The sequence below is a fragment of the Folsomia candida genome, unplaced genomic scaffold, assembly GCF_002217175.1.
Source record: "Folsomia candida strain VU population unplaced genomic scaffold, ASM221717v1 Fcan01_Sc010, whole genome shotgun sequence".
Classification (NCBI taxonomy): Eukaryota; Metazoa; Arthropoda; class Collembola; order Entomobryomorpha; family Isotomidae; genus Folsomia; species Folsomia candida.
Genome location: NW_019091202.1, coordinates 1,055,068 through 1,071,367, shown reverse-complemented (window position 1 = coordinate 1,071,367; position 16,300 = coordinate 1,055,068). Strand labels below are relative to the sequence as shown.

The 16,300-nt window shown below is 37.1% G+C and overlaps 2 protein-coding genes across 3 annotated transcripts; both read right to left on the bottom strand.

Annotated features, from left to right (window-relative positions):
• Positions 1-45: 45 nt before the first annotated feature.
• On the bottom strand, positions 46-1,278 carry LOC118436670. Its single transcript, XM_035855186.1, has 2 exons — positions 1,057-1,278; positions 46-963 (listed from the first exon to the last, which is right to left on the bottom strand). The coding sequence occupies exons 1-2, from the start codon at positions 1,102-1,104 to the stop codon at positions 307-309; spliced, it is 705 nt and encodes a 234-aa protein (XP_035711079.1). The 5' UTR covers positions 1,105-1,278; the 3' UTR covers positions 46-306.
• A 4,185-nt stretch (positions 1,279-5,463) lies between these two features.
• LOC118436858 lies at positions 5,464-9,440 on the bottom strand. 2 transcript variants are annotated; one of them, XR_004835739.1, is made up of 4 exons: positions 9,338-9,440; positions 9,135-9,240; positions 7,246-8,934; positions 5,464-5,925 (listed from the first exon to the last, which is right to left on the bottom strand). XR_004835739.1 is itself a non-coding variant. In XM_035855491.1 (3 exons), exons 2-3 carry the CDS (start codon positions 9,171-9,173, stop codon positions 7,465-7,467), a joined length of 1,509 nt encoding a protein of 502 aa, XP_035711384.1. In that variant the 5' UTR covers positions 9,174-9,240; positions 9,338-9,440; the 3' UTR covers positions 6,948-7,464. The 2 variants fall into 2 exon arrangements, 1 of the variants encoding a protein (XP_035711384.1); XM_035855491.1 differs by lacking the exon at positions 5,464-5,925 and having other exon boundaries at positions 6,948-8,934.
• Between the last annotated feature and the right edge of the window lie 6,860 nt (positions 9,441-16,300).

Below are 16,300 nucleotides of genomic sequence, written 5' to 3'. Positions count from 1 at the left end.
CTGATAGTTAAAAATCATTTACTTACGTCATTTTTAAGGCAATTACATCTCGAGTATCATTTATTAAAATCATTTCTTATGATTCGTTCATAAATTAATACAAAATCAGTCAGCAACAAGGGGATCGCTTGCATTTCTTTGGGGGCCCTGGTCCACCTTTTGACCCAATGGTACATTTTTGCAAGTATCCGAGATATTAAAATCTCTGCGAATGTATGCTATTCCGATTAAATGCTTACAAATATACTGTTTTTTAAATATTGGACAATTATACAGAAAAAGCAATCAATTTGTGGTATTATATTCTTATGTAGTAGGAACATGTTCTTCAGAAGTTGGCTCCAAATCGGAACTATGTGCATAAATTTGCTTGTCGACAAGTTTTAGTTTTTTCACGTGGCTGAAGACAGTTAAAAATCGGGTGTTTAGCGAGACCACGTTGGCCCATCGTCCGGCCTGCTCGTCGGGATAGAGTTTAGACATGTTAATCGTCAAAGTCGTCAGTTTCTGGGGCACTTCGAGATTGGCTGGAAGTAGGTCAGCCCAGTTTAGAGCGGAAGAAAATAATGCTTTACAATCGGACAAAATTGGATGAAACTCAAGAGATTTCAGGTTTTTGAAAGATTCGTAAATCTTTACTAAACGTGACGCCACGTGGCGTGCGATGGGGATTTCGATGCCTAATCTTGTCACGGTGTTGAAATTCATGGCGGTAAATAATTCTATTTTTGACAATAAAATCTCAGCATTCTCCTCGGGCACACAGACAATCAGGTTGATCCGTTTGGGGGACAGCTTCCTAAGGGGGAGAAGGTCCATGGAATCGTTAACGTTGTGGAGGTGGACATCGACCGGATTTCGTGCAAGGAGATGTCTTAGAGCTTCCTTTTCCCACGTGGAGTAGACCAGAGCGGCTGATTCAAGGTCAGAAATGGGTAGAAATTCCATAATTTTGAAGATTACCTGAAATTCGTAACATTTTAAGTTCCGAGTTATTTTAATGTAAGTAGTCAACAATTATTTGCAAGGTTTTATAATCCTCCAGAAATCAATTACCTCAGGGAAACTCGAGATTAAATGGGACGTTCGGGTAGAATTTTCCATTCTTATGGGCAAGTTTTAAAATGGCTTTCGACGTTTTAAAGTAAAATTCTCAAATAAGCTAAAATCTCGCCGGTACGGAACAAATGCGCGTTTAATGGTGCAATCGCTTTTTGATAATATTTAAGCTTACATACATGTAAATTTATTCGGTTAGTCACCCTTTCAAAGGGTCCCTATTTGTGCAGAGAAGTGACTGATGCATAGATAACTTTGGCCTGTGCATTAAAATAGTTTAACCTTCTCGGCATGTTGAGGATTATATTTATATTATTAAACAAAATTTTGTGAAAAGGTTTAAGCAAAAAGGTCGTCGGTTAAAAAGGCTAAAAATAAGTTGGGGTGAAAATCATGTCGCTTCATATGTATGTATATACTTGCGCACACTTTTAGAAAACTAGTTATTGACCAGAGTATTTACAGAAGCGATAATAGGCCATGCAAAAGGAATGTAGTCGAATAAAGATAAGGGTAGCCTATCCTTCCCATTCTAACATGGGCATTTCAAGAGTAGAGGTAAAAATTCTCAGAAGATGGATCAAATATTTCATGCACGACCCTTCACCACATTCCACGTGTCCTCGAATATATATACAGAACAAATATTTATTAGTCGTAATTATTACAGCAGATACCAATTCATGCATAAATACCCTATTTATGTATGTACATGTGTGTACGTATATATGCATGTGTACATAGATATTAAATTTATTAAATTACTTACAACTAGTATTTATAAATGGCTTATTCATAGCTGCATACCTTACATATTCAGGCCCCGATTTTGGGGCGGGCAACACGGGCGGTTGCCCGGGGCGCCAAATCCTGGAGGGGCGCCGCGAGGCGCCCCGGTTTACACCGGGATAGATATAATTGAATTTTCCAGTAGTAAGATTCTAAAATCTTTACCTTGATTTTTTTATTTTAATAAAGGTTGAACAACTCATCGCGAGTATTCAGATGTCAGTCTGGTTCAAGTGCCGGGGAATTGGAACTTAGTACCTGGGAAACGTCCCCCAAAAGTTCCGATCCCCTGGACATTTTAGTTATGCAAGTTACAGGGAAACGGAACCCACTTGTCGCAGGATTTAGCGGGCTTCGATTCCCCGGTACCCTCTTACGCAAAAGTTACGATTCCCCGGAACCCAACATTTTTCTTTCATTTTTCATAAATTGAATAAATTCCCAAGAAAAAATTTTATTATCTCAAATTAACAGTTAACCAATGAAGAACATTGGATAAAAAAAATAGAATTCTTTATAGTGGCGAAGTTTCCTAAAATCGCAAATATCTGACAAATTTGAGGAGCGGCAAGTCCAAAAAGTTACGGGGAATCGTCACCCAACAATTATTTTCAGGGAAAAATGCAATTATTTTATAGTTTTTGTTACAATTATTGCGTTATTATTATGTTACAATTATTTTTCTCCAAAAATAATTGCATTTTTCCCTGAAAATAATTGTTGGGTGACGATTCCCCGTAACTTTTTGGACTTGCCGCTCCTCAAATTTGTCAGATATTTGCGATTTTAGGAAACTTCGCCACTATAAAGAATTCTATTTTTTTTATCCAATGTTCTTCATTGGTTAACTGTTAATTTGAGATAATAAAATTTTTTCTTGGGAATTTATTCAATTTATGAAAAATGAAAGAAAAATGTTGGGTTCCGGGGAATCGTAACTTTTGCGTAAGAGGGTACCGGGGAATCGAAGCCCGCTAAATCCTGCGACAAGTGGGTTCCGTTTCCCTGTAACTTGCATAACTAAAATGTCCAGGGGATCGGAACTTTTGGGGGACGTTTCCCAGGTACTAAGTTCCAATTCCCCGGCACTTGAACCAGACTGGATGTGCGGACGACCAGTGTAATTTTTTTAATTACAGTTTTTAAATTTTTGCACCCCCACTCTAAATAAATACAAGTAAAATTTAAGCAGGGTTAAGTTAAATAAGGGATGCCACAACAATTTTCTAAACTTCGATTTTAAAACCAACGATTGTAAGTTACAATTTTGTTACAATTTGTAACAAAATTAGCAGCCGTTAACTATGTATATTTCTCACGGATGTGGATAAATTTACACAAGGATTGAGTAGATTTTACCCATTACTATAATCTTTTTTATCAACCTAGGGTGCATTTTTGTAATTTCTTTGGAGTTCATAAATAGGCGCTTTTTCTAGACGGCATTGTTATAACTAATCCGAGTGTGCAAAGGAAAATAAACATGCCGTGCCTGAAATTCCTTTTTCTATATTAGGCAGACGGATTTTGGCCATGCCCAACTGCTCGAAATGCCTTTTTGCCTTTTTGCTAAAATCGGGGCAATGAAATGATACAATGGCGTGCTGTTTATGATTCCTCTAATATAAATGCGTCATTTTTCTAAAAGGTTATGTTGCATACATATGTTGTATGTTGTAAAACTTGGAATCTCGAATTTTTAGCAATTTTGACCTATTTTCAAAATTCACAAGGTTATGGAAACTTTGAAACGCGAGAAGAATATATACAGTATGTGACTAATTTAATTATACGATCCCATTTTCTTTATATCGACATTATTTCGAAATTTAAAAATTTAAACCTCCGCCCCAAAATCTAGAAGGTATCTATTTCAATTAAGGTCAAGGTCAATTTCCTCGTCGTCGATATTTAATGTGACAGACAGGTCAACGGTCAAGATCATTTTTCCGATAAAATTTGAGGGGTCGAAAAAAACACTTTCTAGATAATTTTTTTTGAACTTTTCAATATGGACTGGTCGGCGAAGTTAATTGTCAAGCTATTTTAACGTACAAAAAATGAATGCACTAATCAAATGTAATGAAACTTTTGTGGAATATTAACGATGACCAGACCTAAGTTTTTTAATCCTTCAGTTGTCCAAATACACCTTCCGTACCGGTGAAGAGAAGACTTTGTGGAGGACCTCTCATGACCGCTTTGTCACCCGTTTCACCATTGTCAATAACGAATTTCTCTATAACCCGCCGAAATTTTCGAAATTTTTTGGTGTCCTTTTTTCATGAGAGTATCATTTATGCCCAAAATCTTTCGATGGGTCGACACTGAGGTACTTTTGGCGCTTCCTTTCTTATCGACAAAATCAACTTTTTTCCCTCGGGTGTACCCGGTCACTATTTTGGCATTGTGGAAATGACACATGTTCGGCCAAAGTAAAACGTGTTTGTTTTTGATAGAGGGGTCAATCTCTTGATGACACACTCTTTCAAATAAAGTTCAAAGTTCATGTTCTTGCTGGAAGCCAATGGATTCTCCCATTTTTGTCGATCGCCAGCCATTTTATGCATTTCATTGGAAATTTTCTTTGGCTTTGAATTTATATTTCGAACGAACGTCATTTTTACTTCTACATGAGTATAACTTTGCACGATTGAAGCTCCGAGGTCCACAGGACAGTAGTTTTCATCATCCACGACGACAAACTTCTGGGAGTCGATCTCCACATGTTCTCAACAAGTTTTCGACAAATTTTTTTAGCTGCGGCCTGCTCACCTTCAGTGTATTTTGGCCCGGTTAAAGTGTTGTAATTCTTGAAGCCCATCTTATTGGCTTTCATCTTGCGAAGATAGGTTTTTGAAATTTTTAGTTGTCTGGGTGCAACCCTTACAGATCTGTAAGGGTTTTCTGTAAAAGGTTTTTCATGTTTCTCTTCAATGTTCAAAATCAAACCAAAAATTTTATATTTTGCATTTTCAAGCTTATATCTGTATAGTGTACGATGAATTTTGACCGGTGCATCCCTGGAAATGTGGGGTGGTCACGAGCCTTTTCCCGATCCGAGAAAATCACTTTTTTGCACGCGTGGCAAACTAATTTTTCCAACCCTTCTACATTTTGTGCTGTCATTTTCCAACGAAAAGAGATAATCAAATTCTACTTTCTGTTTTAGAAAGCTAATGCAATTTGCCAATTTTGATAATTTTTACATATTTATGCAAAATTAACTGCTAACTGGATAAACCAATACGGGGAACCCTGACACTTAACTTCACCGACCAGTCCATATTTTTTATCGGATGCGGCATGCGTTTTGAAGAAAAATTAGCTTTGGTTGAACCGTGTACGATTTTTTTTGACGCCCATAGGAATTTTTCGCCAAGGAAATGTTTGAGGTCTAAAATCGCCATCGCTATCGTTAGAGCCCCACCCCAATCGCGACCACCCCAATTTTGTTACGAATTTTTGATCTACTCAATTTTATGCAAATTTTAAGGTGTCTAACTTGAAAATCTTTAGAGCGCGAAAAACACAGTATTTCATTGTATATATCTATCTTAATAAGGAGAATTATTATTTACGGACATTGTGGATGTACAAATGAGAAAAACTTTATTGTTTTCTAAATGGTGTCAAGCTTTCGATCTCGATTGCGATCATCATCAGGACGGAAAATATCTTAATAAGGTTTCACAGTTGCACGCATAAGGCAAACATAAATATTTGGTTGAGTAAAGACACCCACTGCGAGCGCCGAGGGCGCGAGCGGCTTGGGGCGCCTAAATTTTTTGCCCGGGTAAGATTTTTGGCAAGATCGGGGCCTGTACATATTTTAAGTTTTCCCTGCCTCTCGCCGAGGTCTTTTTAACAAACTTTTTAACAATCATTATGAGTACCTGAACTACCAAAAGTCGAGTGATTTTAAGGCGGCAGCGTCGACGATTCGACGTCAAAATCCTATATAAATATCTAGGAAGTGGGACTTTTTGCAGGCGGCAGGGACCTTAAACTGCTGTCATCGCAAGGCGTCACGGAGTATTATGCACAAATATCGTCACCGAGCATTACGTCACACGGCTTGGAAAGGAAACCATAAATATTTGAGTAAGAATTAAATGATTCGACAAGCAGATCCGCCGACTATTTCAAAACTACAAATACTCTATTGGATTATGTTCCCCACATGAAACGAATTAAAACTTAGCAATTTTTTCGGGCGCCAAAATTTCCTTTGGGGGGTTATGAGAATAATGGGAGATAAATGTGGTGCACATAGGGCACAGCATATCTATGAAATGGGTTGATGAAATTTCAAAAACAAAATTTTTTTACACTCTATGGATCAGTACCCCCATAGGTTTTTCGAACTGAGGTGGAATTCCGACTTTGAGGGGCTTTTCACAGCGACGCAAAATTGACTCAGAAATTAATTTTTCGCTATAACGAAAAAGTATGACGAAATGTTCATACATTAGCTTTTCACCAATTTTTACTACGTTGCAAATTATTAGTAGTAGAATAAAGGTTAAATTACAAAGAAAGTCGAAATCGACATGCGTGACCTTTTCGGGGATCGAAAGGTCACAATGTCAAAGGTCACATTACCCCATAAATGGGGTATCGTTGGAAAGGTATTGGCGAGGGGATTCAGAATATGTATACTTTGTGGGGTCTGAAACCACTCCCTGCAAGTCTAGAGGCCAAAGAACGAAAATCGGCAGTTGTCCAGAATTTAACACAGCAGTGGATTGGGAGCTAACACGGAAGCATGCATGGGAAAAACTCAAAAATATTCTTTTGGCTCTATGTTTGCAGGGAGTGGTTTCAGACCCCACAAAGTATACATATTCTGAATCCTCTCGCCAATACCTTTCCAACGATACCCCATTTATGTGGCTATGTGACCTTTGACATTGTGACCTTTCGATCCCCGAAAAAGGTCACGCAGGTCGATTTCGACTTTCTGGGTAATTTAACCTTTATTCTACTACTAATAATTTGCAACGTAGTAAAAATTGGTGAAAAGCTAATGTATGAACATTTCGTCATACTTTTTCGTTATAGCGAAAAATTAATTTCTGAGTCAATTTTGCGTCGCTGTGAAAAACCCCTCAAAGTCGGAATTCCACCTCAGTTCGAAAAACCTATGGGGGTACTGATCCATAGAGTGTAACAAAATTTTGTTTTTGAAATTTCATCAACCCATTTCATAGATATGCTGTGCCCTATGTGCACCACATTTATCTCCCATTATTCTCATAACCCCCCCAAAGGAAATTTTGGCGCCCAAAAAAATGCTAAGTTTTAATTCGTTTCATGTGGGGAACATAATCCAATAGAGTATTTGTACTTTTGAAATAGTCGGCGGATCTGCTTGTCGAATCATTTAATTCTTACTCATTTGCAAAGTAATTAGTCAGATACGATTTAACGCTTCAATTTTTAATATTTACATAGGTATGTCGGTAAATATTCAAATATGTATTATTTGCTGGGACAACCCCTAAACTAAATTATGATCAACGTCAAAATTTCAAATCCACAAAACAACTTTAACTGCTCTAATTTAGAATAATTTGACCGAAATTTTGCCTTGTTCCACATTTCGCTAAAATCCTAAGTAACTATTCCCTCTTCATCAAAAATTCCGGAGGTGACAGCCATTTCCTTAAACTTGTTAAACTTTGCCCTTCTGACGTCCTGTTTGCCCCTCTCGACCACGTGGTAATCCACGTTTGGAAAAATTGTGGCAATTCTGCTATAAAAATCAGGCACCTTCTCTGTCCATCCCCACCGCATAAAGACATTATCCCCCCAACACCGCCGTTTCATCGTCATACTTCCCACATCGAATTCTCCCGTGGGGAAGGAAATATCCAAATTCCTTAAGGTGCCACACGGCGAAACACCCTCCGTCATAAAAGATTCATGCAGAAGAAGTATGGTCGCCTCAAAATGCAAATTCTCATCAGGAATATGCACGGTGTACCTAAACTTCCTTGGAACTGGTTCCGACACGAGGCGCACAATTAACCTCTCCAAAACGGGAAACTGTTTTTCATAAACTAATTTAACATTTTCCTGCTCAGTTTCAAAATTTAGACAGAGATAAGGTCGAAACCAGTCTGTCTCCTTGCTACAAAAGAGACCTCGTAGCCTCAAAATTTCAAAAACTTTTAGCCTGGGGAGAATCGGGATCGTGATCCAGCGGGAGTCGTAGAAATCTATATTCGCGTCGAGGTTGAAAACCATTGATATGCACAGGTGTTCCAACTGTGGCGCGAGGTGGTTAAATATTTCGCACATTTGTACCGAAACGCTGAGTTCTAAGTTGAACTCGAGCCGCGTAACGTTAGCAAAGTTTGGGTTGAGAGGGGTCTCAAATGTAATAAATCTGTATTCTTGGCGAGCGTGATACGTCGTTACTAGGGAGATTGAGGTAAGGTAGGGTAAGATGAGATCTGCTTTTTGAGTCAGCCCGCCAGGAGTGTCGATCATTTTGAGACTTTGCACGTGGCTGAAAACAGTTAGAATTCGGGTGGTTAGCGAGACCACGTGACTCCATCCCCCGACATGCCCATCGGGATAGAGCTTGGACATATTGACGGTCAACGTGGTCAGTTTTTGAGGAACATGGGGACTGTCGGGCAGTAAGTCTGTCCAGTTTTGATCGGAAGAATAAATGGCGTTGTACTCGGAGAAAATCAGATGAACTTCGATAGAGGATAAGTTTTTGCAAGATTCGTAAATCTTGATGGAACGGGACGACAAGTGGCGTAAGGAGTTGTCGAGGGGGATTTTGAGACTTAACTTTGTCACCGTGTTGAAGTTGATGGTGGTGAATAATTCTATTTTTGAAAATAACATCTGTAAATTTTCTTTGGCCGCAGAAACTATTACATTCAGCTGTTTGGGGGACTGGTTCACAAAGGGGACGAGGTCCATGGAATCGGTGACGTGGTGGAGGTGGACATCGATCGGATTTCGGTCTAGGATGTGTCTCAGAGCTTCCTTTTCCCACGTGGGGTTTAGAGAGATCAATTCCAAGTCGGGAGTGGGTAGGAATTCCATAATTTTGTGGATAATCTGAAACCAGGAAAATTTCAAGTGACCAAATTTTACTAAATCGTAAGAATTTCAAAATGTTGTAAAATCATGAACAATATAAGTTAAGAATTATTTAAATGGCACGTTTAATGAATTCGTAATGACCCCCATTTCCATGTAAATGTAAAATGCGTAACATTTATTTTCAAATTTTCTAAATTTGGGAATTAACTTATTACCTCGGGCAAGCTGAAGATTAAATGTGTAGTCCCGTCCATTTCATGTGCAGTCTAGTAACGCTGGATTTACCACGCTTTAAAGTTAATTTCTTAATTTCTTAACTTCCTAAATTTGTTAAATTCCAAAGAGTAGAAAAAATAAAACAAAATTTATGTACAAATATTTCTTTATTACAACATTTTACATTCACATTTGAACTTACACAGGTATGTAGTGAGGCTAGTGTTGGTTCGAACAAACTGTTTCCATCCATGAGGGGCAGAGACTAAAATACCTACTTAATCCTTCTCGTAATGAACATGCCCAGGCCATGCCGTTAAATACTGTGAGTTTTAGGAAAAGGTTTTAAGAAAAAAGGTTTTGTTTAAAAATAAATTGGGTACAAAATCACAGCGAGAGCTTTTGCTTAAACCATGACCTTTAACCGCTTTCGTACTACTATTTTTCTTAAAAACAATTTCCCTTCGGTAAAACGTTGGTTTGATAATTTCACCTGATGGCAACCATTTAATATTTTCAACTGGTTTCCAATTATGGAGTTTTTTTACGAAAAATACGAAAAGTCCACTTTTTAAGATTGGCAGGTATATGTGCATATGTACATATGTATGTAGGACAAATTGAAAAATTTAATAAAATAACTTTTTCATTTTTGAAGTACGAAAAACTCACAAAATGTTTTCTAGAGTAAACTAATTCGCCTTAATTATTTACACATTTTGTCGTATAAATTAATCAAAATTTTGCAAAAGGAAATTCTCAAGACACACGATCTGCCAATACGCAGATTTATAGCCGGGGAGACTTGTCCGACATTGGGACCTTTTAACATTGAGAATGGCTAAATCTTGTCGGTCCATAAGATTAACACACCGACAAGATTTAGCTATTCCCGAGCGATAATCGGGAAACCTCTTTCACAAAGCTAGATCCTCTTTATATGAATCGTCGTGTCTGTCCGCCCGTATTTGTGTTATAACTTTCGAACCAGTCCATATTTATAAATTCTGACTTCACATATATGTAAAATGCAATTCGTGGATAAATAAAATCACATATAAATATATAATAATAGCAACATGACATAAAATTGCAGTTCAGGCGACTAGCTCGGATTAGGGTGATTTTTTTAATACCCTACGGTCCACTGAGCAAGAAAATACCTTTTTTTCGCGGCGGTCTCGAAAAATAAAATTTCTAGAAATTTTTCGCCCCAGATTTTAATGAAAATGATTTCCTAGACTTATTAAACTATACTGAACAATAATATGAAAGAAAACAAGAAAGTTACAATTATCCCCATATTGTGGTAATGTTCGTATTTAAACGAGCGAAGCGAGCAGGTTAGGTTGTACTACATTTAAATAACCTGGTGTCAATCCAGTGCGGTGTTAATCACATATAGACACCACGCGGTGTTAATACGGGCAATTAACACCGCGCGGTGTCTATATGTGACTTCACCGCGCTGGATTGACACCAGATTATTTTGAGTGTACTGAGGGTATTCCACATCCGTGAAAACGTTTTTGACCTTTAATATCTTTGGCGCTAGTAGAAATTTTGAATTGAAATCTTTACAATTTGTTCACCTTATAGTCAGCATTATGGGTGCGAAATTTCAATTCGCTAGTCCAAATGGCGCCATAGATATATGCATACGAAAAAATAGTGCTGTTCTAAAACTGCCCAAAACTGCATAAATTTTACGTTTCAGAATATTTTTAAACCCTTCTAGAATTGTGAATTGTTTATGGAATTCTATGTAGGTGGTATGAAAATTTTTGGCATCTATGTGGCTGTCATAAATAACTCAAAATTCCCTAATGTTTTTAAAATTCATTTCATACCAGGTGGATTTGTACAAAAAAAGCGTGAATAAAGTTTTTTTGTAGTTAAATGGAATTTTATAAATCACAATAGTTGAAATGTTTTTATGTTTATTATTTCGGAAGTTAGAGGAGACATTACTGATGGTATGTAATGCAAACAGATTTTGGACTACAAATGTTTAATTTCGTGTAATGGAGGTACTTGGGAAAAATTAGCGAAATTTTGACAAATTGAGGGCTGTTATAACTTTTACTCTGAAACTCTACCCAGCAAGATTTGTTCCCTCTCTAACCGTCTTTATCATGGGACAATGATGCTGAAAATTTATAGTCTCATGAGATTGACGGTGCATATTCGTCACCTATGAAAAAGGAAACTAAAGTTCCATTACCAACCCCGTCCCTTGGTGATTAATGCGATGGTGCATCCGTTGCAATGAAGCACGAATTCTACGTTATTTTAGATCGAGCAACGGGGAACATTGGGGAAGGTTAGTATGTTTTTCTCCCCCTCTAAAGGTCTTTATGATAGGGGAATTATGCTGAAAATTTATAGTCTCATGAGATTGACGGTGCATATTCGTCACCTGTGAAAAAGTAAACTAAAGTTCCATTGGCAACCACGTCCTTTGGTGACTAATGCGAAGGTGCTTCCGCTGCAATGAACCACGAATTCTACGTCATTTTAGAGGGGGAGGGGCGAACATTTACGTAGGTTAGCAAGATTTGTTCCCTGTCTAACTGTCTTTATCATGGAAATTGATTGTTTACATTCTGGAATATGTATATATGCTGAATACAATAATTCTTAATAAACCAAAATTGGTTTATTAAGAATTTTGCTTCCTTAATAAATAATTTTATTTCTTAGGAAAGCAAAATCCAACGATTTTAAGTATATGTACATATTTCCATGCAAAACCAATCTACATTGAAATTGACTGTGTATTTACAAGCATACAAATTTAAATTTTCCTATGCCTTTTAGTTAGATATGAATATTACTTTTCATTATAATCATGTAAGGCCGATGGGGAATTATGTGAAGCATGGACATCGATAAGTTATTTAGGTAATGCTAAAGCTACATAGAAGTAGGTAATTATTGATAACTTTTCTAGTCTATAATTTATCATGCTAAACCAAACCTTCAAATCTAAACCTTCTTTTCGTCGTTTTATAATGTAACGCCCTCTACAGCGCATCTCGCCAGAACAACAAAGCCCAAAAATAGAAAAAACTTTCCCATAATTGACGTTGTTTTCTAGATAGCTTGGGAATTAAGTCGATGGTTGGCATGAAAGTAACCGTTTTTGCTTACCCTATGCATTTGTATACCTATCTAACATAAATATACATATTTACATATGTACATATGTATGCAAATCTTCCTCAACTTATGTTTTCTCTGTTCAGGAAAGCGATTATCTTATTTTGATCGTGCTTAATGTAATACTTTACATAATTGGAAACATGTTGGAAACTTGAGTACACGAATGTAATTATTCTATTTCGATGCTTAATTAGAAATTTGGTTATCTATATTATAATTTCGAAAAATCGGTCCCGTCAAATTTTCCGTGACATTCCTGCATTCTGATTGGCTGCCGGCTACCTGGCTCCGCCAATCGCAGCACAGATATGATTTCGGTTATGATTTAGGTTATGATTACGGTTATCATTTCGGTTATGATTTCGGCTATGATTACGGTTATGATTTCGGTTATGATTTCGGTTATGATTTCGGTTATGATTTCGGTTATGATTACGGTTATGATTTCGGTTATGATTTAGGCTATAATTTCGGTTAGGATTTCGGTTACGATTTCGGTTACGATTTTGATTATGGGCAACGAGAAAAAAATTCAAATTTAATTTCCTTCAACGTTAAACAATTCGCTTAGCAACAAAAAAACTTCCTACCATTATGCACAAAATCCCCTAGCAACATTAAAAAATTTGTCAAGCAGCGCACACTGGGCCAGATTTAAAATATTTTGGCCAAAAATATATAGAAGCCGAGTTTGAAGAAACTCGAACTAGATTTTGGTGTGCAACAATAACCTAAGGCATATATTATATGAGGAAATTTTTAATAGTCACATGCCACACCCCCAGTGGGTGTGGCCCTCTGCGACTTTTCGATTTCAACGAAACCATATCATGTGACATATCATTTTTCTCAGCTCAACGAGGGGACCTCGACAGAATCATTATAATTTTGACACCACACCCCCAGTGGGTGTGGCTCTAAGCAAATTGTCGATTTTAACGAAACCATGTAGTGTGATATGTCATTCTTTTCAGCTTGATTAGTGGTATCGACGGAATACCTTAAATTTAGAAAACCACACCCCCAGTGGGTGTGGTTCCCAGAAAATTGTCGATTTTAATAAAACCATGCCATGTGTTATATCATTCTTCTCAGCTCAACAAGGATGTTTCGACGGAATACTAAAAATCAGCGACTTTTCGATTTTAACTAAACCACGTCATGTCATGTAATAAATCATTTCTCTTAACTAAACGAGGGGATTTCAACAAAATAATTTGAATTGCATTACGTAAATTAAGAAAAACCCACTTTCAAACTTTGCAATTTTTTACAATTTCTTGCTGCATTTTTCAAAATTTTGAAATAGCATACAAAGCCTGAAACTTTTACAAATGTATTTTTCTAATCTTTTTTTGTAATTTTTGAGAAAAAATGGTTTTGCTCTTTCATTTATGATATAGCGTTAAAATTATATAACATACAAGTTTTTGACAAATTTTAATTTGGGCTGAAAATGCCCTCTAAACCGCCACAACCGAAAACGCGAGCCTTCATGGAAACGCAAAATACGGGTAGTGCTATTTCGGTGTGGGAGAAAACAACTTTAACTCGGTGAATTCCGCACCCACTGGGGGTGTGGTTTCAAAATTCTAATTATTTTGTGGATATCCACTCGTATAGCTGAGAAAAATGATATATCACAGGATATTGTTCTCGTTAAAATTGAGAATTTTCTTAGAGCCACACCCACTGGGGGTGTGGTGACAAAATTTTAATCATTCCATCGAGATCCCCTCATCGAGCTGAGAAAAATGACATATCACATGACATGGTTTCGTTAAAATCTAAAAGTTGCCGAGGACCACACCCACTGGGGGTGTGGTTTCTAAACTCTAATGAATCTGTCGAGATTCCCTCCGCGAGCTGAGAAAAATGATATATAACATGAAATGGTTCCGTTAAAATCGAAAAGTCGCCGAGGGCCACACCCACTGGGGGCGTAGCATGTGACGATTTGAACATTGCTAGTAGTGGCCAGGCTGTCGAGGTATTTTTTCGACATGCACTTCGATTTTTATTGTTTGAAATTTTGCGGTATTCGTTAATTTGATTCTACAAGTTGCTTGACCTTGTGACCTTAATTTCGAGGGGGTGTGGTCGAATTATAAAAAGCTGAAAATTTAGTTTTAGTAACATTTAGTTTTATATTTTGCATGGAGGACATGTTGGTTCTATACTACACGTTGAAATATGTGAATAGCCAATTCAAGATACCGCCTTAATGGCCACATTTTTAGGCTCCTGGCCCATTGTGCAGCGTCAAAAAAATTCCTTAGCAAGCATAAGAAAATTTGTTAGCAATGTTAACAAAATTCCTTTGCAATGTTAAAAAATTCCTTTGCAACGTTAAAAAAATCCTGAGCAACGTTAAAAAAATTCCTAAGCAAGCTGGCAACCAATCTGAATGAAGGAATGTTGTTGAAAGTTTAACGGAACAGCCCTTTCAATGTCTCAATATATTTAGACGTTGTTTTACTCTCAAATTTTAATTTGGTTATAATTTATACATCGCCTCAGTTATGTGGTGCTTTCATCGAGTGATTTTGTTGTGTTGATTTGAAACTTGATGTGGACCGTCTTTAAGACGGGCTTATAGGCTAGTACATATTATTTTACATCTTGGTTGGACAACAAATCGATTAGTGGCAAATTTTAGTGTTGCAAAAAGTATTGCTTTTGGTTGGAAGAAAATAAATTTTGGTTGAGCACTATACATAAATTTGACGCCATAATTGGTGCCTTTAGTGAGGCCAATAATCATTACTGGAAACTAGAAAAATGTGCTTTTCTAAAAATCCCCGCCCATGCAGTTTCTCAACAGGAGGAAGGCAATAACAGAAATGGTAATTATGCAAGAAACCCGGTAATTGCAAAAATATTTTTCTTCCATCCGGATGTTGGTCATTATTAATTTCGTACCACATCGCTTAGACGTTGTAACCAAACAATTTTTTTTGGGGAATAAGTTTATGTTCAAGCGTCCCGATACTTAATTAGATATGTACGTTTCCAACTACAGGGTGGTTTAAATTTGGCGCTACAAGGGTTAATTTTTAAATGGGAAACACTCGTAAATTTCCATTAGTTGCCGAAATTCTTAGAATTTACCGAATGGTTTTATTCAAAACTGCTAGAACACTGATGACCAAATTCTAAAATTTATATTTTCAGATTCAAAATTTCGAAAACTACAATGGAAATTGTAAGTATCTGCAATGGAAATTTACGAATTCTTCCCATTGAAAAATTGTCCATTGTAGCGTGGCATTGGAACCACCCTGTACAGATCTAAGCGCGTTCAACGGCAAATGAAAAAGTGGCAAACAGAAGAATATCTACTGCAATATTTTTGGTCACTGCACTCTAATTTATGTAGAATTCTGCACTCAAAACAAAAATTTGTCAAATCAACACCGCCGGTGTCAATATATGACTTAACCGCCTTGGTTAAAATGTTGAATCCGAGTTATGATGATTTTGATACCGGTAGTTATAATGTTATGACCGGACGGAAAAAATGCATTACTACTCGGAATCACAATTGTAACCAAGGCGGTTAAGTCATATATTGACACCGTTTTGTTTGGAGTGTGGTGATGTTTCGACGATACTTTTTCTACTTAAGTGGTCGGGGTTTTTGCCATGTTGTGGTAGTGGTTTGTTTCTGTGTAGTGATTTGGCAGTAGCTAGCGAGCTGATGGTGTTTTGTATCCATGTACGGACCATGCGTGTATGCATTATCCACATCCATTAAAGTCACAAACATACGTGTTACTGATTATCACCGGGGGTCTCATAACTAGAATCTCAAAGTCGAATCGGACTTGGATACGTGGGAAGCACTAGTTGACACCAATTAAAATGTTACGCTCGACACGACCACAAAAAGATAAACAGTTTGTATGAAGAGACACCGCGAGTAGGGGAAATATTGCATAGATATGTATTTTTAATGCTATGCAAAAAAAATGGCCAGTTTTATTTCAACCATCGACTG